General features: G+C 53.7%; 2 protein-coding genes across 3 annotated transcripts in view; both read left to right on the plus strand.

The window, feature by feature from the left end:
- Positions 1 to 534: 534 nt before the first annotated feature.
- MLC1 (modulator of VRAC current 1) lies at positions 535 to 20,926 on the plus strand. 2 transcript variants are annotated; one of them, XM_082420779.1, is made up of 12 exons: positions 535 to 805; positions 1,253 to 1,421; positions 2,864 to 2,953; positions 4,324 to 4,377; positions 4,620 to 4,721; positions 9,969 to 10,067; positions 10,437 to 10,508; positions 11,349 to 11,465; positions 13,367 to 13,423; positions 14,078 to 14,200; positions 18,200 to 18,352; positions 19,864 to 20,926. In XM_082420779.1, exons 2-12 carry the CDS (start codon positions 1,257 to 1,259, stop codon positions 19,936 to 19,938), a joined length of 1,107 nt encoding a protein of 368 aa, XP_082276905.1. In that variant the 5' UTR covers positions 535 to 805; positions 1,253 to 1,256; the 3' UTR covers positions 19,939 to 20,926. The 2 variants fall into 2 exon arrangements, with proteins under 2 accessions (XP_082276905.1, XP_082276904.1); XM_082420778.1 differs by having other exon boundaries at positions 538 to 805; positions 19,858 to 20,926.
- Positions 20,927 to 22,546: 1,620 nt separating this feature from the next.
- TTLL8 (tubulin tyrosine ligase like 8) overlaps positions 22,547 to 27,051 on the plus strand; it is a 58,971-nt gene continuing 54,466 nt past the window's right edge. Inside the window, 1 exon segment of the mRNA XM_082419184.1 lies at positions 22,547 to 22,729. Coding sequence (XP_082275310.1) covers positions 22,684 to 22,729 — 46 coding nt within the window. The 5' untranslated portion in view covers positions 22,547 to 22,683.

The following is a 27,051-nucleotide window of genomic DNA, read 5'->3' on the forward strand; positions in this document are numbered from 1 at the left end:
ACAGAGCATCCCATGATTGGAAACTGAAGCCTTTGCTCAAGCCTGATGTGGGCTTGTGGTCTGAGGAGCCGGCTTTGCAGAATGCTTTGGTTTGAGCCCTTTAAGTGTTCCTGTGAGCACAAAGACTGGCGCTGTAATTGTGGGGCGCCAGTGTCTCTGGGCGAAGTGCCCTCCCGTCCTTCCCCTCTGCTTGGTGAGCAGAAAGAAAGGGCACAGCGGGACCCGGCGCTGCCCACAGGAACCCGCGGGTCAGAATCCCAAGCAGTTCAAGGGCCAGGTCAGCTATGTTGAGCGCAGATGTGTGTGAGACCTTGTGAAGGAGGTGTTCCTTGTGTGATCACAGGGGATGGAAAAGGGTTGCCAGAAAAGATGGAGAATAAGGCTTTGGATAAAAATGTGTTTGTTTCCAAAACAGGTACCCGGCCCTCCGGCCTGCCAGGATCCTGTGCTTGGTGCAGTTCTGCGCTCGGGTACACCTTTTCTTCCGAGATGCCCACCCCAGCGCCTGCAACCTGTCTGCCTTCAGTGGACCTGACGAGGCCCCTCTGCTCCTGGCGGGGTTGGCACAGGATGGGGCGGAGCTCTGGGCCAGCAGTTATACAACCACCAAGAACCTTCCAGGATCCCTCGCTTCATGCCTCATTGAAATTCAGGAAGCGGTCCTCCTTGCCTGGCTGAAGTGCAGTTCTGCCGGGCTTTTGTTTCGTCTGTGAATAGTTCTTGCTGGATGCCCAAGGCAGGGTGACTTGGTAACAGGAGCCCCTCACCCAGAGACCAGCGCTCCCACACCAGAAGCGCCGCAGAGGTAAGTGTGCAGACGGAAAACCCTCGCGTGGAGCACATCTGTGATCTCTTGTCTGGGTACCACCCTGAGTTTGGAGTAGCCAGCACATCATGGGACTCAAAAATGAAGCTGCCAGTGGACGGGAAATTGAGGGGGGCGGGGGTAGGGCGAAGCACTTAAAGCCTAAAGTCCTGCTGTGAATCTAGACTGTTCGGGTTTGTTTTCCTGGGAAAGTGATTTTATTCACTTGTGGAATTAACTGCTTATTTTCTTCTTACAGTACTTCTGTACAAATGATATCTCTTTTACTGAAAATAACTTAAAAACAAGTATTTATTGAAAATCACTTCTTTGGGAGTTTTTTCAGAGTGATCAGAAGTGAAATTTGTAATCTTATCACAAATCAGTAAGTGGCGGTGTGGTGAGTGCAGCGCTGCGGCCGCTAACGTCAGCCTTTGCCCCCGGCAGCGCCATGGCCCGGGAGGAGCTGGGCTACGACCGGGTGCCCCCGCTGGAGCGCGGGCGGCCGGACGCGGGAAGCTACGCCCCGGACACCAAGCCCAGTGACCTTCAGCTGTCTTCCAGGCTGCCGCCGTGCTTCAGCCACAAGACGTGGGTCTTCTCCGTGTTGATGGGGGTGAGCAGCTCCGCGCCAGGCCCGCGGAGACACCGTCCCGCTCCGGGGCCCGCTGCCGGGGTGCTGGTCCCAGATGGCCCGGGGAAGAGCGGCCCCGGGTTACCTCTGCCTCTGAGAGACTCGTGGGTGCTGACGTGCTTATTTGCTGTGCTCTTTGAGTAATTTTCCTCAGCCGGCGAGGCTCTGTCCTGCTGGCCCTGCCGGCCTCTGGGCCGTGGCTGCTCCGTGTCCCGGCAGGGGTCGGACAGCCCAGGGCCCACGCCAAGCCTCCGGCTCATGTGTTGTACCAGGGCGGCCTCCACGACCCTCGCCTCCTGGGGGTCTGCAGAGATGGGGAGGAGGGGCCACGCTCGCAGGACGGGCCTCTGGCGGGGTGGACCGCAGGACGGCGTCCTGAGGCAGGAGGCCAGGGCCATGGGGCCAGGGAAGGCTGAGGGGCCAGGGGCCAGGGCCAGCAGGGAGGAGGGGGCAGGCCTGAGGGGACCTGGCCTGGGGTCCCGGGACGTCTCCCTTCTGATATGCTTGGATAAGCACTTGGATGACAGAAGAAGCCCTTTTGGCCCGAGCGGGCGCGGTCACCTGGGCTGGCCACTGGACGCGACTCTCTGTGGGTGGGAGCTCGGGGGTCGGCGTGCCGGGGGCCGAGATCCAGGATCCGGGCTGGGGCCTCGCCCCTCCCTGGGCCCCGGGCTCCGCGGGCCAGCCCCGCGGCACCCCGCTGGTCCTGCCCGCCCTCCCCCCAGCCGCTACCCTGTGCCACCGAGACGGGAACTCCCACCGTGTGGGTTGAAGAGGACGCTCCTCCCTCCAGCCCCCGGGTGGGCGGCGGGCGGCCGGTCAGCCTCCTCTCATTCCCAGCTCCTGGGCTCTGTTGCCCGCAGCAGCCCGCGGCCACAGCCCTTGATCCCGCTGCCCTCTCCTCCCTGAGGGGTGCGCCTTGGCCTCCCCCGCCCCCCGGGCCCGCGGGCCGCAGCGCTCCCATTCCGTGGGGTGCGCACGGCCCTCTGCCCACACCCGGGTCTGAGTGACCTTACACCAGTGCCCTCAGCCCCGTGGCCTCCCCCTGTGCAGGGAGTTTCCAACTCCGGTGCCTTGAGCGGGGTGGGGTTGTGTGCTCGGCTCTGTGCCTGGACCGGGGGGCCCCGAGGCCCCTGAAATTGCACATGTGGGGTGAAGGCGTTTTCTGGGGAGTGGAGCCGCCGTTTCTTGCTTTGAATTTTGACAGGGTCTCCTGCCCCCCAAATAAGTGTTGATGCCCATGACCTGCCCCTGGGGGAGGGTGGGCGGCTGCCGTCCTGCAGGGAGGAGTGAGGTCCGGCGGGATCCAGGCGTGGATGTCGGTGTTGTACAGAGTTAAGTTGTAGTCAGAGGGCTAGTTGTTCAGCCTCCTGACCTTCAGGCCTGACTGTGTTGTCACCCGAATTCGTGCTGCTGTTTTGCAGAGCTGCCTGCTTGTGACCTCGGGGTTTTCCCTCTACCTGGGAAATGTGTTTCCTTTGGAGATGGATTACCTACGCTGTGCTGCAGGTTCAGTGAGTAGCAGTCCTGTGTCAGCACTGAAGTTTGAGGTTATGCACCTGGGTGTTTTGCTCTGAGATTTACCCGTTGCTGTCACTCGCCCCTCATTCAAACTCTCTTCCTATACTTTGGCTTCGAATAGCAACTGTTGCTTTTGAAAATGATCAGTGAGGCAAGTCTATCTTACCCCACAGACTCCAGAGCAAGAAACGGCACTTTGATTTCCAACACGCAGGTGCATTCTGCTCCGGGCTGCCCCATGAGCCGGCAGGGAAGCCCCTCCGTGGTGTGGGGGCCACACCCCCACCCCTCCCCGAAGCTTGTACCTGCTTCTGGACTCAGAGCCGAGGCCTGGGGAGCCACCAGTCCTCATGGGGAGACGACCAGTGACTCCCGCCAGCTCAAGCACAGGGCACATCCCCTGGGGTTTGGGGGGCCCTCTCGCCCATCTGCTCTCCTGTTCCAGCCCTGTCAGCATCCCCAAATGTCTGAAAACACAAGACAGATGCAGCTGCCCTTACCCTGTACCCCCCGCCACAGGTTGCCCAGCCTCCACTCCCTTAGAAGAAAACCCCTTGAAAGAATTTGACCCGTTTCCTGCCCTTCTCTCTGGAACCTCCTAGGTGGCCCTTTGTGCTCACCACTGGAGCAGCCCTGGTTGGGGGTCACAGGGGCCTCTGACCTCTGACTCAGATGGCTCCAGGGCCACGCTGACCTAGGCCGATGTCCCAGCAAAATCTTCGGTTGCGTCCTTCACCCCCAGGGGTGACGGGCTGGGGGGACCAGTCACGTGGTCCCACTGGCTCCTCCGTCGGTGCCCAGCCCCCATCCGACCCCTGCTGGGCTCGCCCACCCGCCCCCCCCCCGCCCCCCCCCGCCACCAGCTCCCACTGCAGGGTCTGGGCGGGGAGGTCCCGTTGCTGTAAGAGCGAGACCGGCACGGCCCACGGGGCCCAGGCTGGCCCCCCAACTCCCCCCCGCCCTGACCCCAGGCTGGCCCTCTCCCTTGTCCTCGGCTCCGGGGACGCAGTGGGGACCTCTGACAAGGACCCCGGGGGCTCTGGGGCCCCTGAGCATTTCTGCTCCTTCACACGCAGATGGTTTCCCCTTTCTGCGTGATTCTTACCAAGACGCGCCTGGTCTCGGGCCACAGGAAGCGACATCCGCTTCTAAGCGCGTCCAGCTAGGACAGTCTTCATTTCGGTGTCTTTTTCATCATCACAACAATTAAAACTCTTTCCAGAATAATTATTTTGAAAGACCCAGGACCCTTCAGCGTCGAGAGGGACCACTGCGTCTGATGGAGGGGGACACGTCTCGGGCCACGTGGGTTTCCAGGGCACAGAGTGACCAGCGGGGACGCTCACCGGCTCTCTCTTTTCAGTGCATCCCCTCAGCCATAGTGAGCTTCGCCGTCTGGAGGAGAAACGTCAGCGCGGTGAGTCCGGCCTTCTGTCCGCACCCTCTGCTGCCCTGCACCCGCGCCGTGGGGCTTCCTTCATCCCCCCTCCCTCTGCCCCCGGGAGGGCGGAGGGGCCCGAGCTCGCACGCATCCCCCCAGCTGACTCTAGGTGCCCTACCCTCGGGACGGGTGACTAATGCCCGGCTATGTGGTTGAACGTCATTTGGTTTCTTTCTTCACACAAAGGAGAACGAAACCCCTCCTGTCTTGTTTTCCAGATTCCCAACTTCCAGATACTGTTCGTGTCCACGTTTGCTGTCACCACGACGTGTTTGATCTGGTTTGGATGCAAACTTGTCCTGAACCCATCAGCAGTAGATGTGAGTCCCTGGAAAGCCACGTGGGTCCTCCCGGGGTCACAGGCGCCGAGCGCTCTGGTCCCACTGGGTCTGCTGAGGCCTGTGGGCTCGGAGCTGGCGTTAGTGAGCTATCTGCCGGGTAGTTACACCGGAAATGTGTATCGTAGCTCTTGAGTTTGAGAATTTCATTTAGGCTTCTGAAGAAAAGAATTGTCTTTAACGCTTTCACTGATTTCAGTGGACGAATTCACTGAGTTTTGTATCTCTTTCACAACAGTTCTTAAACATTATCAGTAATGTAATAACATCTTTCATCAGATCTGCGATACCGCTGACGTAAGTTGCCCTCTTTATGTTCCGTTAAGAAAAATGGAAGAGTCTTGTCATTTAAATTACAATGCAGCAGAAAAAAAATCTCTAGGAAACAGGACCTGATCAGAGATACCTCTGCTCTGTGTTCAACACGTTTTCTTTAAGATCAGGAAAAGGGTGTGGTGGCCCAAGGACGTCTCAGCCAGGCGTGTTAGGGCATGAAAAACGGACAGACACGTGGATCTGAAAGGAGCACCTGTGCTGCCATCTTCTGCAGAAGAGACGATTTTCTGCTTTCTTGACATTTGGATTATTAAGCCCACGTAGCAAGGTTGCTGGATGTGAAAATCAATATAAAACAATTGTTTGTGCCAGAAACAGAGATTTTGGAAAATGTTATTTAATAACAGATATCATTGTATAAAGTGCCCGGGAATAAACCTAACAAAAGGTCTGGAGACTCTTTTGCAGAAAATCATAAAGCCTCGCTGAGAATTACGATGCTTCTTTATCAAAGAAACCCTACACGGAAGTGGGCACCTGTCTCATGGGTCCGGAGCAAGTGCGCCTGCAGGCAGGACCCAGCAGGTTTAGGTGGTGACCAAGGGCCGGGGTGGAGCCCCCTTGAAGAACATGTTTGGGGACTCACCCGCACCCCACAGCCGTCCCAGCAGGACGGGAGAGCCGCCCCGGACCAGTCGGCCCAGGCAGCCCCACGTGCACGGCCGCAGCCCCGGCCCGGAGCGCAGCAGTGACCAACCTGGGGGGGGCCCTGCCCCCGGCCCGCCCACCACGAAGCCGCGGCCAGTCTCCCGCAGACACAAGGAGCACAGTCTGTACGGAAGGGGACACGTTCTCTTGGAGTGGCCGACCGGTCCCAGGGTACATGAGGAGCCTTGGGAGAAAGTCAAGGGCAGCAGGGACCGCGCCGGGCGCTCACCAGCAGGAAACCACAGCGCCAATGCGCAGCTCGGAGGAGCCACACTAGTAATCAGAGGAGGTCAATGAAAGCCACAGGAGATGCCGTTTCCAGCATCGGGACGGGCTGGAGCCCAGGGTGGTTCCCTCACGTCCGGCAACTCCTACGCGCTGCTGCAGGCTCTATGGAAAAGTCTGGAATTTGCAGGTCCTTTCTGAAGAAGTACATACACTGGGAAGCCCCGTGGCACAAACCCTGGAGAGACACGCACACATGTGACCAGGCAGTGTGTTCCTAGCAGCCCTGTGGATCGTGGCAAAAACCCCAAACCAAAACAGGTAATCTAACGTCCATTACTAGGATGGTGCCCCCCAAGTGCACAAAACGGATGAAGAAATTGTGAAAGATGCACGAAGCTTCGTGCTCACAGCCTCCTCCTACTGGATGGCCTCCCCTGGGGCTGGACCTGCATCGTCCCCCAACCCAGGCCCCAGCGCCAGAGCCCGCCGTTAACCAGACCCTCAGGCTCCTGCCCCCTCGAAGGTCCAGCCAGGCCGCGTGGAGGACACGAAGCTCGGACACCTAAACACATGGAAGGACCCCAGGACCACGATGTCAGGACCACCGGTGTCCAAACACAAGGTCACAAATGGTGAAACAGGAAACTCTGCAGCGTGAGGCCGCTCAGGAAAGGGGCTGCTCCCCTCCCCTGTCTCCCTGTTGAGCCGGGCTCTGGACTTGAACCTCCGCCCTGGGGACAGCCACGTGGGGCTTCGCTGTAGGGTCCCTGCTCCCTCTTTCCCACCCGCCGTCCCTGCCTTGGCTGCAGCATGTCTGCCGTGGACACCGCTTTCTTTAGGGAAGGATCCAGCTCCACGGCCTCCGACGCTCCCCTCCCACAACTGGGCCGACGTGGGCACGTCTTCAGGGTCCTCGTAGGCCAGGGAGGGACGTGAGTCCACCTGGATTCAGCTATGCCCAGGACACACCCTCACCGCCAGCGGGAGGCTGCCAGGTCCCATAGCCTTTCCCGCACTTGGCGTCCCCAACAGCCCCCGTTTTCCCATCTGATGACGGTGTTGTGGCTTGCTGTTACCTCAGGTCACACTCTCTGATCACTAGTACTTTTGAGCCCCTCTTCCTGGGTGTTTGCCCTCTTGGGCTTCCTTCTCGTCCTTGGCTTGTCCTAAATCAGGGATCTCTTCCTGTGAGCCGCAGCACTTGCTGTCACACCGTGTGTCAAGTTCCCCCATGAGCTGCTCGACACCACGCTTTTATTGTGGCTTCGTGACTCCAGTTGTCTTCCTTCTTCAAAACTGACAGCTCTTATTTCAAATATATTTCAGGATAAGTTCATAGAGTTCCTCAAAAAGTACAGCTGGGATTCTATTACGATTACCTGATGTTTACAGAGTAATCTTGTGAGAATTGACATCTTTATTGTGTGGAGTCATCCCACTGAGAGCATAGACTGTCTCTCTACTTACTCACATCATCTCTGTCCTTTATTAGGGTTGGAAAGTTCCGTGTATTCTTGGTTAGATAATCCCTAGATGATTCACAGATGTGTTGCTAGTATGAACGGTGTCTTATTTATTAAATTATATTTTCAGATGGCTTATTGCTAGTGCAGAGAGAGGCTACTGATTTTCATTTTTTCTTTATTTTGAAATATTTGAGACTGGAAAGAATTTGCACAAATAGTACAGAGCATTCCTGTGTATCCTTCATCCTGTGTGCTCTTCATCCCCAAAGAGAGCATCTTACGTGGTCAAATCAGGAAACTGACATTGGCGCATGTTAGCTTAGACCTTATTCATATTGTACCGGTTTTTAAAAATGGATTTTTGTAAGTGGACTTTGTGCCTGGAAGCTTTGCTGGACTCGTATCCTCTGAGTTTTCTGTAGGTTATGTTGGTTTCTCTATGTAGGTCACTCTATCGTCTGCAAATAACGACAGTTTAAATGCCCCTGTTTAGTCTAACCCTCTTGTTCCTTTTTCTTTATCGCTTTGGCCAGGACTTCTGCTACCGTGGGCCTCTCTGTCTTATTCCTGATTTTAAATAGGTTGTATCTAAAGAATTTCCAATAAGTTTTTTGTTTTTTTTTTTTAATTTATTTTTGGCTGCTTTGGGTCTTTGTTGCTACTCGTGGGCTTCTCATTGCAGTGGCTTCTCTTGTTGTGGAGCACGGGCTCTAGGTGCGCAGACTTCAGTAGTTGTGGCTCGTGGGCTTTAGAGTGTAGGCTCAGTAGTTGTGGCGCACGGGCTTAGTTGCTCCGCGGCATGTGGGATCTTCCTGGACCAGGGATTGAACCCGTGTCCCCTGCGTTGGCAGGTGGATTCTTAACCACTGTGCCACCAGGGAAGTCCCCTTTGTCTGATTTTAGAACCAGGGTTATACTGGTCTCATAAAATGAACAAGGTAGCTCTTATCTCTTTTTTGTTTTTTGCAAAACCTTGATATGATAAGAAGTCACTGCTTCTAGAAAGTTTGGTAGAACTCACCTGTAAAATCATCTCCATCCAGGGCTGTTGGTGAGGGGAGGTCTTTCATTATCAGTGTTAAAGTTTTCTGTCTCTTCTTGTGTCAAATTTTGGGTTTTATATTTTTATCAAAAGTTTATCCATATCATGCAGGTTTTCGAAATTATTAGTTTATAGTCGTTCATAATCTTGCTCACTATTTTAAATTCAAGCCAAATATAGTTATTTCTCCTTTTCATTCTGAAATGTAATTTATCTCTCTATTGTATCTCTTATTAGTCTTTTCGAAGAACTGGTTTTGCTCTGTTAACCTCACTTTGTATTTCTGGTTGTCAGTCTCTGCCTAGAACCCTGATGAAACAGACACGTGGGATTATCTTAACAAGTCACCCATTTATTACTGGTTTCTAATATCACTACATTAGGGTCAGAGTGTACAACCTATAGTGTATTGATTGTTCAGAATTTACCAGGGTTTGTTCTGTGGCCTAATAGATGGTCAATTTTTGTTAGTGTTACACAAATGCTACAAAAGAATGAAAATTCTATGTTTTATTTTGCATGTACAGTTCTGTAGATCCAACTTATTAGTTGCATTTGTTTTTAAATGTAGGATTTTTAAAAATCATTGTTGAGGGTACAGTGAGGCCAAGAGATCAGGAGACGACTGCCACTGCAAAGACAGTTTATCACAGGTGCCAAGAGGAGTGGGCCCCAGGGCCGGTCAGGAGGCAGGGAGGGGGACACGTGGGCAGGAGCCTTCACTGGGTTTCCGCAGGGAGAGATGCGAGGCAGGGTGGGCAGGCTCAGGACCGGCCAGCGTGAATAACCTCGGTGGGCTCAGGGCGGAGGGGCTGCCCAGGTGATTGGGGCAGGTGGCGGGAGAGGCCCATAGCGGCTCTCGATTGGTTGGTTTTATTTTATTTTATTATTTTTTTGGCCACGCTGCACGGGATCTTAGTTTCCCGACCAAGGACTGAACCAGGCCACGGCAGTGAAAACACCGAGTCCTAACCGCTGGACTGCCAGGGAATTCCCGATTGGTTGGTTTTATATCACACAGTTAACTCAACTTTGTTGGTGTATTGTCCTGTGGATTTAAACACAGGCATGGATTTCTGCAACTGCCAACAGTCAGGACATGCAACAGCTCCATAACCGTCAACCCCCTGGTGTTTTCTCCTTGGGACAATTACGCACAGAGCTGCTATAAACGTGGGCAGGTTTTGGTGTGAGCGTAAGTTTTCATCCCTTTAGAGTAAATACCCAGGAGAGACCAACCACCAAGGAAGGCTGAGATCAGGGCAGACTACAACCCGAGGGCCAAATCCAGCCCTTGAGCCAACAATAATTTAAAATAAAAACCCACCAACCAACAAACAAAATGATATACGTGAGTCAGAGGTGGTTTGCGTGCCTGGCATCTGGCTTTGGACAGAAAAGTTGCCGAGACTTTGAAGAGGCATCTAAGCCCCTTCGTGGGATTGTCCACGTTTACGGGATGAAAGTGAAGAAGCCGGTTTTACAGACGTGTGTGTTCTCCTTTGGCAGATCAATTTCAATCTGATTCTGCTGCTTCTGCTGGAGCTTTTCATGGCGGCCACGGTGATCATCTCTGCGCGGTCCGGCGAGGCGCACTGCAGGCAGAAGGTCGGTCCAGCCTGAGGCACGGCTGCGCCGCAGACCTGGCTGCGGAGCGAGGGGCCAACGGCCCCGGGGAGGCAAACCTGGGGATGCGGCCCCACCGCCTCCGTAGCCTGATGCTGGTCAAGTAACACCACCCCCACCCCCCAGCAGTGTTACGCGCAGAGACCAAGTCCGCCTAAAGTATCCCCCTGTAAACTAGGACTTCAGCAATCAAACACATTTTCACATGCCACGAGAAGGTCCGTGTTTGAGCTTTTGCGCTGAAGCCTGAAGCTCCAGGAGCGTCTTCCAGATGCTCACGTTTCAGACCATCGCCCGAGCGACGGCCTGGACGGACGGCCACCCCTGTGATGTGGTTTTGTTTCTTTTCAGGGCTCCGTCTCCGAGAGCACCAACATTCTGTATGAAGTGACATTTCCTGCTCGGGTCCTGAAATCCTATTCTGTAAGAAAAGCTTTTCTTTCTCCTTATTTTATTTCATTGTTGGGGGGAGTACTTGAGAAATATGGTGTAGGCGTGTCCCTGTACACGAACTGTCCTGGTTGACAGTACACCCCCTTTTACTCTCAGTGTGTCCATAAATTATATGTTAATTGTGTTTTCGCTCGTTTATGCCCTCTCCAAAATTTTTTAGTCTACTCGTTCTATTACTGAAAGATCTGTTAAAAACCTCCCAATCTGTGGGCATTATCGATTTGTCTTTGTAATTCTGTAGCTTTTCACCATAGAGTTTTGGAGCCTGGGTTTTTAGGTACACGAAAGTTTAGAATTCCTTCCTTCCTTCTTTCCTTTTTTTTTTTTTTTTAAATCATTACGAGCAACTCTCTCTAGTAATGGCTTTTGCCATAGAACATATATTGTCAACTACATCAGTTATCTCTTGGTTAATATCTTCCCAGTGTACCTTTCTCTCTTCTTCCACCTCTTTCTGTCCTTACATTTGGGCAGTTTCTGTACAGAGTGTTGGTGCCGTTTGAATTGCGCTGGTTCACTCAGAGCGCAATCCCTGACACCTTCATGTTTGTTTCTCCATCTTTTTGTTTCCTATTTCCTATGCCTTTTCCCGCCTTCCTTTGAATTGGCAGGAGCTTCTTCCTTCCCTTTCCCACGAATTTGGGTTGGAACTATGCGATTTCCATATCCCCTTGGAGGTTATCCTCAGCGTCTCAGCACGGGGCGCCCTGATGCTCTGCCCTGAACTCACAGGACCCCCCGCACCCCCGCCCCCTCCCAGGGACCCCGGGGAGCCTGCCCGTTGCCCTGGGTGACACCCTCTGCCCCCAGGTCGTCGAGGTGATCGCCGGCGTCTCCGCCATCCTTGGGGCGGTCATCGCTCTGAACGTGGATGACGCCGTCTCAGGCCCGCGCCTTTCGGTGACGTTCTTTTGGATCTTAGTGGCCGTGAGTACACCCTGGGGGGCCCTTGTCAGTGTGGCCGACCTTCGAGCTCGGTTTTGGGGCAGTCAGGCAGGAAAGCGGCGGGAGGAGGGGCGGGGGTGGGGAGTGGGCGCTGGTGGGCCGAGCAAGATGCTTCCCAGGTCCTCGTGGGCCCCAGACCAGGGCGATTTGGGAACCGAGGATTAAATGAGTCGGGATGTTAGCTGGTATTATTATTATTATTTTAAAACTGGCTTGAGGATACCAGTACCTCATACAGATGTATTTCTGTAATTATGATACTATTTACTCCCTCAGATGAGCTTTTTTTTTTAATATAAATTTATTTCTTTATTTTTGGCTGTGTTGCTGCGCGCGGGCTTTCTCTAGTTGCGGCGAGCGGGGGCTACTCTTTCATTGCGGTGCACGTGCTTCTCATTGCGGTGGCTTCTCTTGTTGCGGAGCACGGGCTCTAAGCGCGGGCTTCAGTAGTTGTGGCACACGGGCTTAGCTGCTCCACGGCATGTGGGATCTTCCCGGACCAGGGCTCGAACCCGTGTCCCCTGCATTGGCATGTGGATTCTTACCACTGCAGCACCGGGGATGTGGTAGCTGCTATTAGTAATTTATATTTTTTGTATTAGTTTCCCTGAAAAATACTTGTTTTATTATTTTATAACATATAACATTCGTATTGCTTTATAATACGTTTTAAAATGTAATACATTTATATTATTTTACATTGAATACGACTACCGTAAATGCCTAGCACCGCACCTGGTGCTTGGTAAGTGCTTACTGACTACACGGTCACTGTTTTAAACATGGACCTTTCATCCTTTTATAAGTAAGTCCGAGTTGACTTACGTAATTTAATGTTGTTTAGCGTTTAGCTGAAATGCGGCCCGGGGAACACACGGCCCCCAGGCTTCGGCCCCCCTTGGCTGTGCTGCCGGTGGGTGTGGGCCACACATCCGCTTGGAGCAGCTGCGATGGGCCCCTGCACACCCGAGTTTCCACGTGTCACGAGATGCCCCCAAACCCCAGGCTCCTGTGCTCTGTGCTCCCACACCAAGGGCCTGGGCATTTCCTTTTCCTTTGTGGGCGTGTGGATGGGTCACTGGGGCCCGGACACACTCGGGCCCAGCAGGCTGTGCTGGGCTGGGGCGGTGGAGGGTGCTGGGCGCCTGGACCCCTGGCGGGGGGCAGGTGGACGGCAGGGGGCTGGGCCCCGCACTCAGCAACCTCGAGGAAGTCGTGTGTTCCCCTGAGCTTCCCTCTGCCCGAATCGTGTAGAACTAAATCAAGCTCCTTACGATAAGTGGGAAAAGGCCTTTATTGATTACAAAGGGACAGGAGTGCTGGTCCAATGGAGGAGCCCCCAGTGGTCAAGCATGGTGGGCAGGGGCACGGTGTCTCCAGGGGCCCTGAGTCTGATAGCCCAACTGAGCCCGCCAGCGGCCAGCTGGTACTCCCTCCAGAAATGCGGCATCGTGAAGGCGGCACCGCTGAGGGTCAGCTGAGGCCTCCCCATCAAGGAGGCCAGCGAACTGACAAGAAACACGAAGCGTGGTCATCCATTGGGTCCTGAGCTGGGAACAGACCCAGCTGGACCAGGACATCATCGGGACAATTGCAAGTCCGAACACAGACCCTGCCTTGGACAAAGCTGCTGAGTCCGTGTTACGTCTCCCCGGTGCGGTGCTGAATGGAGACGGAGCAGGAGACACGCACACAAGTATTTAGGGGCGGCTGCCACATCTGAGAGAGCAGGTGTGAGGGTTCCAGGGTTCCAGCCTCTCTTGCACGGATCCCTGGCTCTCCTGGCAACCAGCATGGCCCGAATCAGAACGGGAGGGCACATGTTTGGGATCTGACTTGTTGGGCTCTCATCTCCGAAGCCTTTCTTTTTCCTTTTCTCTTAGTGTTTTCCAAGTGCCATTGCCAGTCACGTGACAGCAGAGTGTCCCAGCAGATCTCTGGTAGGTGAAGCCCGGCTGGGTTCCAGACACCCGCGGAGCGACCTGCCGGGCTGGGCGGGGTCGGGGGCGAGCATCTGAGGGGCGTCTGCCGGCTGCGGGCTTGAGGGGGGGCCTTGCGGCTGTCCGAGGGCTGGGCTGTCCGTGGAAGTAAGCAGAAAGGGCCCATTTGGCATAAGAGTCGGGAGAGATTCCTGGGACTCAGCGGAGGCGGCATCCTGTCCGGCTGTGGATGTCGGACAGTGACAGTCGCTCAACCGGCCCAAATGCCCTGCGGCGTGAGCGTCCGAGCTGGTGCTGAGCTCAGCCGACACCTGGGCCTGCGTGGCCTCTGAGCTGGTCCAGGCATCGCTCTCCGAGGCGGGAGGGCCTTGGGAGGTCACAGGAGCAGGTCGGAGGGCACTGGGAGGAGGCCATCGATTCCTAAGTGCTATTTTATCAACAGAGCGAATTGCGCATAAGTTGAGAAAACTTGCGGGACACGTGGTGAGCTTTGAATTAACGGGCAAACCGAGCACAGAGACTCAGCAGGTGCCCCACGCTGGACGCAGACACACGTCAACTCATAACTCCCGCTGTGTGGTTGCCGGGCTGCACCCTCTGTCCGGGCAGTGGCTCCCAGACCCCGACCTCCCACGCTTGTCTGCTTCCCGCCAGGTGGAGGTGCTGATAGCCATCTGCAGCCTCGCGGCCCCGCTGCTGTTCACGGCCTCGGGGTACCTGTCCTTCAGCGTGATGAGAATCATGGATGTCTTTAAAGATTACCCGCCAGCCTTCAAGGTGGGTGTTCTTTTATTTTATTTTAAAATCTATAGAAACACGATGGCGCTGAGCAGTGCTGAGCCGCTGCCCACGTCGGGGCAGGTGGCCGGAGCTGGCTTTGCACACGCCTGACGTGCACGGAGCCGGTTCTGCTAATTGGCTTTTCTCCGCGGACAGTGACGCGTCTGTGCACCGGCCTCTGGTGCCCGTTCCGCCCGGGACCGCTCCGCTGCTTCTGTCCTTCTCCTCTGGGCTGCTCTGGCCCGAGCAGCCCCCCAGACACCCCTCTTCACAGGCGCCTTACATTTTCTCGGCCCTGTTCCCATCCACTTGCGTTTAAGAGTCACCGTTTGTCCAGTTTCATGAGAGACCCCGCTGGTTCCTGGGTAAACTGAGGGGAGTGAGAGCCTCCCCTCTAAGGGGGCTTCTCGGGGGTCCAGCGTCCTCCCCGCAGGCTCGGGCTCCAGGCGAGGTTAGTCCTCAGACACCCCGCGGAGTTTCCAGTGTAGACAGTGTTTGCCCCCCAATGTTTATCATGAGAAATTTCAAACATACAGAAGAGTTGAAAGGTTAATGCAGTGAACACTGAGATTCCCTGGTGGCTTCCGTGCGTGTCCGTGCGCGTGTTTATGCTGACGGGTGGGTGGAGCACACACCCGGCATCGTTTTCCAGAAGCATCTGAAAGCGAGTGGCAGAGGTTTGAGGTGACCCCTCGCCCTTAGGTGCTCTGGCATCTCAACAGTAAGGACAGTCTCCTGCACACCTGAGGTGGCTGGCGTACTAGGTGACAGCACGTTGTCCCCTCAGACCATCCCGACAAGATGCTTCGTGGGCTGAGGTTTTCGGAGCTGTGAGGGTCACACCCTGCGCTCCGGCCTCTTTGGATCCGGGACACTTCCCACTACCCCCAGGACACTGACCTTTTGGAGTCCCGGCCAGTTGTCCGGGAGATGGTCCCACCTGTGGATCTGTTTGCAGTGGCGTCAGCGGGAGCGAGTCCAGGACCACTGGTGTTGCCATCCTGGCCGGCTTGCAGCGGCTGCCAGGGTGCCTCTCGGAAGGCAGGCGATCCCTCGCAGGACGGAAGCGCCTGTGGGCAGCACTGAGGGCTGCTCGCTGCCTGGGCCACAGGGGAGGCCGGGGCGCTCACACCTGCGCCTGCCCGAGAACCCCACGGAGGACGTGTGCTTGTCATTGTCGGCAGAGCGCTGCATCCTTTGTTCCCTGACGCTCAGGGTGACCCACCCCTGGGCTCCCAGATGCCAGCACATCATCCTCTCCCGTCAGACGCTTGAGATGGCCTGGGCTCACCTGGTCCTGGCCCTGCCCTGTCTCGCCCTCGCCCCTGGAGGGGAGCCGTGTACCCATTCCTGTGGGGGCATCATTACTCCTGAGCCCTGTCAGTGGACAGAGCTGAGAAATACATGTCTACTTAAAGATCCCTAACGTATCTTGCTATTTCCAATTCAAATTTTACATTCTAGGGTTTTTTTCCCCTTAACCTCTGTTATTTTATATTTGCATCATTTTTCTCTTAGTCCAAAAATCCTGGTAACACTGAATATAGTTACTGCTTAATTTTGCCTGACAACTCACACGTGTTCACAACTACAGGCCCCATTTTCTAGCAGCAGCGCCCCTGCTGGGTGAGGGACGGCTCCCTTACGCACTCGGAGGTACGGTCATGTGCTCCGTGAGGGAATCCCCCTTCTGTGAGGGGTCCTGCTACACAGTCAAGTTTAATGGTTTCTCTTTGTATTCAGCTTTAGGCTCTGATGCTTTTTTCCCTCTTAATAGTATTTTTGAATATATAAAACTTTCACACGGTTCAAGTCAAATCATCCGAAAGGCAACCTCAGAGGAGGTGTGGTCCCCTCCACGGCTTCCCCGATTCCTTCTACAGGCAACCGTGCATATTATTATTTTCCTTCTTTCCTACAAAACAGGTCACTCTAATCACACTTCTACACCTTACCTTTTTTTTTTTAACTTAATTTCTCCTGGGGGCTCCCGTGTTCCCTCCCGCCTACGGTATGAGAGCACCTGCTTCTCCGTAGCCGGGGAGGGTTGCCACACTGGGCTTTGTAACACAGGTGAGAGACAGAGCCTCGGGCGGGGCTGTTACGTGCATCTCTCTGGAAACGGGTGACCTCTTACTGTGTCTACAGTGTGCACTTCTCCAGTAACCTCCGTCCGTGTCTCTTGACCACCTTCTAGTGGGCTTTGAGAACGCTGCTGACACAGGGAGCCCGGCGCTCCGTCAGACACGGAAGATGCAAGCAGCGGCCTCAGCCTGGCAGCGGTTTTCACTCTGCTTGTTGTGATTTTTGTCATGTGGAAGCTTTGTCGTCGTCGTGGTTGTTGTTTTTACATAGTTAAATTTGTCAATATTTTCCTTTATTGCTTCTAGATTTTAAGTCACAATTAGAAAGGCTCGTACTTGTGTTTCCGCTGGAGTTTAGCCTGGAGTGCAGCACAAGGAGTGGGCCCCATCGGACTTTTCTCAAATGGCTCGTGGCTCAAACGCTGTTTATTAAAAAGCCCACCTTTTCCTCAGTCGTCTGAGACTCTGCCTTTATCACGCACTGAGCTTCGGTCTGTTTGCATCTGTTTCTGCCCTGACTGTCCCCCCCTCGGCCGGTCTGTGCCGCCAGGTGCACCCCGGAGATTTGCACCGGCCATCGCCACCTGGCCTGCTCGATGCCTCGCGGCCGGCTGCCCTGCGTTTCGGGGCTGACTCACTTCTGTCGCTTGCTGGTTCTTCTATATGAATGTTTGTTTGTTTGTTTGTTTATTTATTTGTTTATTTATTTATGGCTGCGTTGGGTCCTTGCTGCTGCACGTGGGCTTTCTCTAGTTGCGGTGAGCGGGGGCTATTCTTCGTTGTAGTGCGCGGGCTTCTCATTTTCTCATTGTGGCGGCTTCTCTTGTTGCGGAGCACGGGCTCTAGGCATGCAGAGCTTCAATAGTTGCGGCACGTGGGCTCAGTAGTTGTGGCTCGCAGGCTCTAGAGCGCAGGCTCAGTAGTTGTGGCGCACGGGCTTAGTTGCTCCGCGGCATGTGGGATCTTCGTGGACCAGGGCTCGAACCCGTGTCCCCTGCGTTGGCAGGCGGATTCTTAACCACTGCGCCACCAGGGAAGTCCCTATATGAATTTTAGAATCACCCTGCCTGGCTCTAGACAGCCAGCCCAATGTTGCATTTTTTAAAAAACTGGACTCATGGTTAAATGTGCACATAAACTTCAGAGGTGTTGTCTTTTTGGTTTTTTTTAACAGTGACATTTTCTGGGTTCTTCTTTGTCTTAACGTTGCATTGTTTTGTACTTCTGAGGCTGGAAGGGCACCCCTGCAGTGTGGCGAGGGGCCAGTGCTTTGTGGATGTCTTGGCAGCCACTGGGGCTTCCTCTGTGCTGGTGGAGGGCCATTTCCCGAGGCGCCCCCCGCACCACCCCGCTCCCTCTACTCCCGGGCAGACCCCTCCTCCCCAGCAGCCAGTGCCGGACCCTCCAGCCTGAAGACTGATCTGTCCCGCCGCCCCGGACTCCGCCCCTCTCTCTCGTCCGGCTCGGGGCCTCCACAGCAGACCTCCGCCCCATCTGGGCACCCTCGGCGAGGCCACGGGTGGTTTCAGTGGCTCCGCTGTGGACCCGAGTGGTTGTTGGGAGGCCTGGACGACTTGACCCGGGCAGCGGCACCATCACGGGGCCTGGCTGCCTGCGGGTCATCTTTGTGTCCCTCTGTTAAACCCAGAGCAGAAGTGATTTCCTCAACTCTCTCTCACTGAGACAGAATGTTGCTGCTCAGGCTGGTGACATAATAGGGCACAGGGGAGTGAGGGCCTGAAACCGCTCCACACAGGCTGCTGCGGGGCTCATGGTCTGTGCTGCGGGGCCACGGCCTGGAAAGCCCGTGCGTGGCCTCCCTGGGCGGCGGGCCCATGCGGTGGGGGCCTGGGGGCGGCCGAGAGCCGGGAGGAGAGGCGCTGGGCTGCCCACCGCCTGTCTCCACCCCCAGCCGTCCTACGACGCGCTCCTGCTGCTGCTGATGCTGGAGCTGCTGCTGCAGGCAGGCCTCAACACGGCCACGGTCATCCAGTGCGTGCGCTTCAAGGCGGGCGCGTCCTGGGACGCCGCACAGACCGGCCCGCAGGGACGCCCGGCGGGAGAGGTGAGTGGCCTCCGAGCGAGCGTGGCTCCCCGTCCCGTCCCGTCCCGTCCCGGTGGGGCTGTCTTCCCAGGGCCCTGGGCAAAGCGACGCCCACCTGCGCTGACTTCTTTCCAGACCTGTTGGGTCGCTTCGTATTTTTTAAAACACCCCAGAAGAATCTTGGAAAGGTACAATACGTTATACGCTTTTTAAGCCAGCCAGGCAAACGCAAATCCATTTCTGGAAAGGTGTTATGGACTGAATGCTTCCAGTTCTACTCTTACAAACGTAGACGAGAACTTGGCAAACATCTGCCTGGATCACAGAGCTTTCCCTCTGCGGCTCGTCAGGGTGCCCACTACAGACGTGGCGTCGGCGACCCCTGGCCGGCGGGCTCTGAGGGGCACGCCAGCCCCTCGGCCAGGCTCAAGGCCGCTGCACTTTCCCCAGGCCCTGCCTCTTGTCCCCCACAGCTGACAGGCTCCTCCCCGTGAGCTGCCCGCTGTCCTCCAGGGGCACGATGCTCCGGGTGCCTGGGCGGCTGCTGCAGGGCCCTCCAGGGCCACCCTGGGTGGACCGGGCACTCTTCCCGCCCAGCCACCACCCGGGCCCACCCTGTCTCACGTCCTGCTCTCCTGCAACACGTCCAGCGCGGCCAGCCTCCTGCCTCCGCCACCCTGTCGCCCCACAAGGCTGCTCCCGCCCTGCCTGGGGGACGCACTCCGGCCGTTGGCCCTTCCTCAGCCACCCTGCACGCGCCACCTCTCCCTCCGTTGCACTTCTCGTATGGCGTCGTTTGGTTGTCGTTTTTACCCGGCTGTGGTCAGTCCCCGGCGGGGCTGGCTTTGTCCCTGGGTCCCATGTGAGGCCCCCCTGGTTCTGTGTCAGGACGCCAAGGTGCAGCATCAGGCCGATGAATCCTCCCCCCACGTTCCAGAACTGCCAGCTCTGGGGGCTCGGCCGGGCAGCTGTCCTCCCTGTTCGGTGACCGCTGCCTCAGGCGTCCTCCCTCCCCTGGTGTCATGCCCCTGGAGATGCCTTCACAGCCTCCGGGGCCAGGTCAAGACCCCTTCTCTGTGGAGTGTCCAGCCTCTGCCCCCAGGAAGAGCTTGGAGGGACTTACCCCTGCACCCTGGCGTGTATCATTCCACAGTCAGCAGTATTTACTGAGCACCTACTGAATGCAGACGCTGCTCTGCCAGGTGCTGGGATGCAGACCCACAGGAAGAGGCCTCACGAGGCAGGTGCAGGTTCCACCCGAGCCCCCGGCTCCCCGGCTGTTCGGAGGATGCCCGCTCACGGCAGCCTCCCACCCCCCATCCAGAGCCCACCCCCCATCCAGAGGCCACCCCCATCCAGAGCCCACCCTGCAGCCCAGGCCCCGCCCCTGCGGAGGACATGTGCTCTGGGTCGCGGCCGGAGGTGCCGGGGCTCTGGGACAGCAGAGTAGTGAGAGGGAACTGAGCCTCCTTCCTGCTTCCTGCCGCCTGGGTGGCCCGGGACAAATAACTCTTTGCCTGTCTCAGTCACAGGTGGCCAGAAGCCCCCTGAAGGAGTTTGACAAGGAGAAAGCGTGGAGAGCCGTCATGGTGCAAATGGCCCAGTGACTGCGGACCCAGCTCATTAACTTAACACACAGACGCTAGTTGTCCCTGAGCTGCGACCTTCCAGCTCGCCCCTCCCCTCTCGTAGGGCAGGCTGGGCTGCAAGGTGTTTTCATTTCTTACCGTAGATTAATTTTGAAATAGGCAAACGTTGACTGTTTTGCTCTGACTGCGGGGGTTGGAATCAGTTCAGTGCTCCCGAGGTGGTCTAACCACAGGAGCAGTGGCACGGGGCCCCCAGGTGAGGGAGGGGCCCACGCTAGAGCTGAATTCTCCAGGCACTGATATTTGGGCAACCACGGGTCTCCGGGTTCCCGGTCCAACCAGTGACCGGATGCCGGTGTCTGCTCCTCCGAACCTCGCCCGGCCTCCCTGCCCTGCTTTTGTTGAGCACCTACTGTCCGCAGCCAGCACACACACCGTGCGTGGATCTCACCCATTTCGGCTCTTCTCTTCTTGGGGGCCCAGCCCGCTGAGTGAGCATGGATTCTTTGACGAGGGCAGAGCTGCTTCCGCCCCGTCTCGAGAGCCCGTGGAGCTACCTCCCCCAGAGCCGGGGGTGCAGGGCGGCCCCCACCCCCAATGCGCAGCTTTCCCCACGTGAAACCCACCTGCCTGCATTTCTGCTCTCTCTGTACTTAAACCCACTCTTTCCGGAAGGGCCCCCGTTCAGTGGCCCTGGTCCATGTACGGGTGTCCTACACAGCCAGTGGAGACCCAGCTCAGCAGCGGTCAGCCTGCACCCATCCTGAGCCCTCTGTCAACGATGCTGGGGTCGACCCCGTCCACTGTGGCAGCTCAGTGTTCTCTGGGGTGGGGCCGTTGTCCAAGGCTCTGAAAACTGACAGCTCACATCTCCACGTCTCGGTGGCCTCCGTGTCCCGGGCAGGCCAGGAAGACAAATGCCTTGGTCAGGCCCCCAAACAAGCACGGGGTCAGCAAGGTGGCTCTCACCTGCACACGAGCAGACCCCACCCAGCTGCAGCCCACGGGGCCACCTCCCCTTCCTGCAGCTCCCCAGCCTGGACGGGAGCCATGGGGACAGGGCAGGTGATGCTGATGTCTCCTGGGGGTCCAGAAAGTCTGAGCCTTAGAGCTGGAATGAGGTGCCTGGGGACTTAACACAGGCCTGCACTTTCTTATTTCAGAGAGAGCTTGAAAAATCCACACAAATGGGGTTTTAAAAGTGTATAGTCCTGTCTCTGTCAATTTACATTTTTGTGTGATATAGTTTAATACTGCCTGAGCAATAAATGCTAACATGTCAATGTGGCCCAGTGGCCTATTTAACTCTGGGTCTCTGGGTATTTCCATGCCCAGGTCTGAAACAACTGAGAGGTAAAGCATAGGAGGGGGATGGGGGCGAGGGCCACCTTTTAATTTATTCATGATTTATGTTGCCCTGAGCCAGGCTGCAGTGGGATCTGGTGGAGATGGGAAAGGCACTGGGGCCCACCCAGGGGAATGCCCACCACCCCTCAGTGAGTGGGCGCAGAACTTCACTTTCGGGTTATCTTGGGAAGTTAAATGCAAAATAAAGATTTTTAAACCAAATAAAGATGACATCTAGATTTGGGAAAGTTACCAGGAGGAAGGCACTGATGGGGTGGGTGGATCTTTCCTACTCACTCCCTCCCTCCACAAAGATGCTGGACCAGAGAGGCGGGACATCTGGGTGGGGTGGGACACTGGCCGATGCTGGGAACCCCCGGGGCGGCGGCTCAGGCCCCACGAGTGACCCTGGGGACACCAGAGCACACTCCCTGGTGGGCTGGGGGCGTTCTGCTGGGGGACATAGGATGTTAGGTGCGGAGGGAGGCCCGAGGTGTGGACCAGAAAGAGGCCCGAGGGTCCCAGGACAGAGCCTGCCCTGGACAGCCCGGCTGGTTCCGCAGGGGCGGGGGCCTGGGTGTGGCCCTCGGGTCTTTATGACTTGGGGGGCTCTGACGGCCAGGGCGGGTCTGTGTGACCCTGACACCCGGAGCGGGGCGGGACCGCGTGATCCCAGACGGGGCGCGCGCCACTCGCGGGCCCTCCTCCCCGCGGACACCATGCCCAGCCCCCGGCGCCCCGGCCCCCGCGCGGGCCGTGGCCGCGCCTCGGACTGCAGCCCCTGCCGGGGACCCCGCCTGGGTGCCCCCGACCGCGGCCTGTGGGACCCCACGCCCCCCGCGCGCCGTCGTCCTCGGAGCCGCACTCTGAGCCACTGCCGGAGCCGCTCCCGCCGCCCCCTGCCGCCCGCGCGCCCGCGCAGCCCCACGCCCCGCGCCGGCCGCCGCCGCTCCGCGCTCCCCGGGCCTCGCTGCCGGCGCCCCGGTGCTGCACAATGCGCCGCGCGGCCCGGGCCTGTCACCCCGGGCAACCGGAGGACGCGGGACAGCGCGACGGGGGGCGAGGGCAGGGGCCCCGGCCCGGGTGAGCACGGGAACAACCGCCCTCCGCCCCTCCGCCCCTCCGCCCTGGGATTCTAGACCAGCCCCGCGGAGTCCCGGACCTACCCTTCCTTCGGAACTCCTGACCGCCTGCCTACTCCAGACCTGCCCAGCCCTCCACCTCTGCACCCCGCCTTCGGCCCCCCCACCCCGACCCTAGCCTGCGCCCCCCCCAACCCCAGACTTCCCCCTCCACCCCAGCCCTGCTCTCGCCCCTCTGAGCTCCCTGCTTCTATCAGCACTGAACTGATACCCCCTTGCAGGGGTCCAGGCAGTGGAAGGGAGGAAGGGCGAGGTGCCCGAGGCCGAGGCCGGAATGGAACCGTCCGCGTCATCGGAAGGGGAGCAGAGAGGAGAATCTAGTCAGTATTGTCCTGCGCCCGCCGCCCTGGGTTTCCTGAAAGGGACCACCGAGCTCAGGCTCGGGGAGGGGGCATCCGTCTCTTCTGTTGATCTGTCTGCCCGTCCTTATTCTGAAGTACCTGCTTTAATTCCAGGAGCCTCGTAATAAGTCTTAATATTTCTCTGACTTTGTTTTTTCAAGATGTGCTCAGGTTTTCTTGCATTTTTAGAATCAATTGTTAATATAACCCCCCCAACACACACACACACACACACACACACACACACACACACACACACACACACACACACACATACGAGTCCTGCTGGGATTTTTGTGATTCCATTGAATGTGTAGATCAATTGGGGTGAGAACTAACATCTTAATATCCAGACTTCTGACCATGAACAATAGCTCTTTCATTCTTGTCAGTAAGGTTCCCACTTTTAGTTACAGGTGTGCAAGACCTTTTGTTAGAATCACTCCCGGATAATCCATGCTTAACACTGCTGTAGGTGGCACTTTTGAGTTTCATTTTCTAATTGTCTCTAGTGTATAGAAATACAGTTGAATTCATTTTCCTGGCTTGGTGGTTGGTGACCTTGGTAAATACACTACTAACTCATATAATTAGATTTGTTACATACACAATCATCACCTGCAGATCTTTTCAGTCTTTGTACCTCTTATTTCCTTTTCTTGCATTATTGCATGGGCTAGCACTTTTGAGTATAATGTTGAATAGATATGATATAGTGGACATCTTTTTTTGTTTCCACACTCAGGAGGAAAGTGCTCAGTGCTTCACCATGAAATATGATGTGTAAGGTTTTTTTTATTTTTTAAACATGATATTTTTTTTCACATTTCTTTGTCAAGTTTTCTTTGGCAAATTTATCTAAAATATTAAATTTTCATTTTAGAACCTAGTTTATAGTTATATAACAGAGGTCCTAAACTGATCCAGGTTCACCAGAATACCTTTCTGTAAGTCCTAATGGTTAATATTTTCCCTATAAAATGTACAAGTGTCTTTTAATTAAGTTGTCATTCACAAAAATTATAAATTAAACACCTATAAATTCTTGTTGCTATAAGTTTTAAAGGAAGTTCCCTTTATTCCTGGTTTACTGAGAGTTTTAAAACAAATAGTTATTACATTTTATCATGTTTCTTCTGCATATTTTTTCCTTTACTCTATCAAATGATTATGCTATGGATTTTCAAATATTAAACAAACTTTGTATCCCTAGAACAAATAGCACATGGTCAAGTGTCCTGTTTTATGTCACTGGATTTTGATTTACAAATATTTTAAGATTTTTGTGTCTATTTTTATGAGCAAGATTGGCTTGTAATATTTCTTTCTTTTAAAAAGGTCCTTGTCAGATTTTGGTGTTAAATGCATGACCTCATAAAAAAATCTTGAAAAAGAAAAAAAAAAGAAAGGGTTGAAAAGGCTTTTCTACTTTCCTCTTTAGTGAAAGGGTTTATATGGGGGTTCTTTTGGGTTTTTTTTTTCTGAAATATTTGGACAGATTGACCTGTAATGCCATCTAGGCCTGGCTTCATTGTGGGAAACATTTAAAATATGGAGTTAATTTGTTTAACAGAAATAGGCCCATCTGGATTTTCTGTTTCTTTTATGTCACTTTTGATAAGCAGTGTCGTTTAAGGAAAATGTCCATTTCATATGAATTGCCAAATTATTGACATGTGGATGTTCATAATATCTTTTTTTATTGAAGTATAGTTGATTTACAATGTTGTGTTCATTTCAGGTGTACAGCAAAGTGATTCCGCTATATATATATGCTTTTTCAGATTCTTTTCCATTATAGGTTATTACAAGATATTGTTCCCTGTGCTATACAGCAGGTCCTTGTTGTGTATTTATTTTGTAGATAGTAGTGTGTATCTGTTAATCCCAAACTCCTAATTTATCCCTCCCCGCCACCTTTCTCCTTTGGTAACCGTGAGTTTGTTTTCTATATCTGTGAATCTATTTCTGTTTTGTAAGTAAGTCCATTTGTATCATTTTTTTAGATTCCACATATAAGTGATATCAAATGGTATTTGTCTTTCTCTACCTGACTTACTTCACTTAATATGATAATCTCTAGGTCCATCCATGTTGCTGCAAATTGCATTATTTCATTCTTTTTTGTGGCTGAGTAGTATTTCATTGTATATGTATATATATATGTATACCACATCTTCTTCATCTGTTGATGGACATTTAGGTCGCTTCCATGTCTTGGCTACTGTAAATAGTGCTGCTGTGAACATGGGGGTGCATGTACCTTTTCAAATTAGAGTTATCGTCTTTTCCAGCTATACACCCAGGAGTGGGATTGCTAGATCATATGGTAACCCTATTTTTAGTTTTTTAAGCAACCTTCATTCTCTTCTCCATAGTGGCTACACCAATTTACATTCCCACCAACAGTGTAGGAGGGTTCCCTTTCCCCACACCCTTTCCAGCATTTATTATTTGTAGACTTCTTTTAAAAAATAAATTTATTTATTTATTTATTTGTTTTTGGCTGTGTTGGGTCTTCGTTTCTGTGCGAGGGCTTTCTCTAGTCATGGCGAGTGGGGGCCACTCTTCATCGCGGTGCGCGGGCCTCTCACTGTCGCGGCCTCTCCTGTTGCAGAGCACAGGCTCCAGACGTGCAGGCTCAGTAGTTGTGGCTCACGGGCCCAGTTGCTCTGCGGCATGTGGGATCTTCCCAGACCAGGGCTCGAACCCGTGTCCCCTGCACTGGCAGGCAGACTCTCAACCACTGCGCCACCAGGGAAGCCCCTATTTGTAGACTTTTTGATGGTGGCCATTCTGACTGGTGTGAGGTGATACCTCATTGTAGTTTTGATTTGCATTTTTCTAGTAATTAGTGATATTGAGCATCTTTTCATGTGCCTATTGCCATTTGTAAGTCTTCTTTGGAGAAATGTCTGTTTAGATCTTCTAAATCCCATTTTTTGATTGGGTTGTTTGTTTGTTTGATACTGAGCTGTTTATATATTTTGGAAATTAATCCCTTGTCAGTTGCATCGTTTGCAAATTTGTTCTTCCAGTCCATAGGTTGTCTTTTCATTTTGTTTATGGTTTGCTTTGCTGTGCAAAAGCTTTTAAGTTTAATTAGTTCCCATTTCTTTATTTTTGTTTTTATTTTCATTACTTTAGGAGGTGGATCAAAAAAATATTGCTGCAATTTATGTCAAAGAGTGTTCTCCCTATGTTTTCCTCTAAGAGTTTTATCCAGTCTTACATTTAGGTCTTTAATCCATTTTGAGTTTATTTTTGTATACGGTGTTAGAGAATGTTCTAATTTCATTCTTTTACCTGTAGCTGTCCAGTTTTCCGAGCACCACTTATTGAAGAGGCTGTCTTCTCTCCATTGTATATCCTTGCCTCATAGATTGATTGACCATAAGTGCATGGGTTTATTTTTGGTCTCTCTATCCATTGATCTATATTTCTGTTTTTGTGCCAGTACCATACTGTTCTGATGACTGTAGATTTGTAGTATAGTCTGAAGTCAGGGAGTGGGATGCCGCCAGCTCCATTCTTCTTTCTCAAGATTGTTTTGGCTATTCAGGGTCTTTTGTGTTTCCATACAAATTTTAAAATTATTTGTTCTAGTTTTGTGAAAAATGCCATTGGTAATTTGATAGGGATTGAATTGAATCTATAGATTGCTTTGGCTAGTGCGGTCATTTTAATATATTGATTCTTCCAATCCAAGAACACGGTATATCTTTTCATCTGTTTGTGTCATCTTCAGTTTCTTTCATCAGCATCTTATAGTTTTTGGACTACAGGTTTTTTGCCTCCTTAGGTAGGTTTATCCCTAGGTATTTTATTCTTTTCAATGCAATGATAAATGGGATTGTTTTCTTAATTTCTCTTTCTGATCTTTTGTTGTTAGTATATAGAAATGCAGCATATTTCTGTATATTAATTTTGTATCCTACAACTTTATACTGAATTCACTGATGAGCTCTAGTAGTTTTCTGGTGGCATCTTTAGGATTTTCTATGTATAGTATCATGTCATCTGCAAACAGTGACAGTTTTACTTCTTCCTTTCCAATTCGGTTCCTTTTATTTCTTTCTTTTCTCTTACTGCTGTGGCTAGGACTTCCAAAATTATGTTGAGTGAAAGTGGTGAGAGTGGGCATTCTTGTCTTGTTCCTGATCTTAGAGGTAATACTTTTCACCACTGAGTATGATGTTAGCTGTGGGTTTGTCATATATGGACTTTATTATGTTGAGGTAGGTTCCCTCTAAACCTGCTTTCTGGGGAGTTTTCATCATAAATGATGTTGAATTTTGTCA

The sequence above is a fragment of the Balaenoptera physalus genome (assembly GCF_965194825.1).
Source record: "Balaenoptera physalus genome assembly, chromosome: 13".
Taxonomy (NCBI): domain Eukaryota; kingdom Metazoa; phylum Chordata; class Mammalia; order Artiodactyla; family Balaenopteridae; genus Balaenoptera; species Balaenoptera physalus.

Excerpts from the sequence above, each read along its gene's own strand:
- MLC1 (XM_082420778.1), top strand. The coding sequence starts at position 1,257 with ATGGCCCGGGAGGAGCTGGGCTACGACCGGGTGCCCCCGCTGGAGCGC. Across the intron at positions 1,422-2,863 it reads TCTTCTCCGTGTTGATGGGG|AGCTGCCTGCTTGTGACCTC; the intron begins GTGAGCAGCTCC and ends GCTGTTTTGCAG. Across the intron at positions 11,466-13,366 it reads TCTTTTGGATCTTAGTGGCC|TGTTTTCCAAGTGCCATTGC; the intron begins GTGAGTACACCC and ends CTTTTCTCTTAG.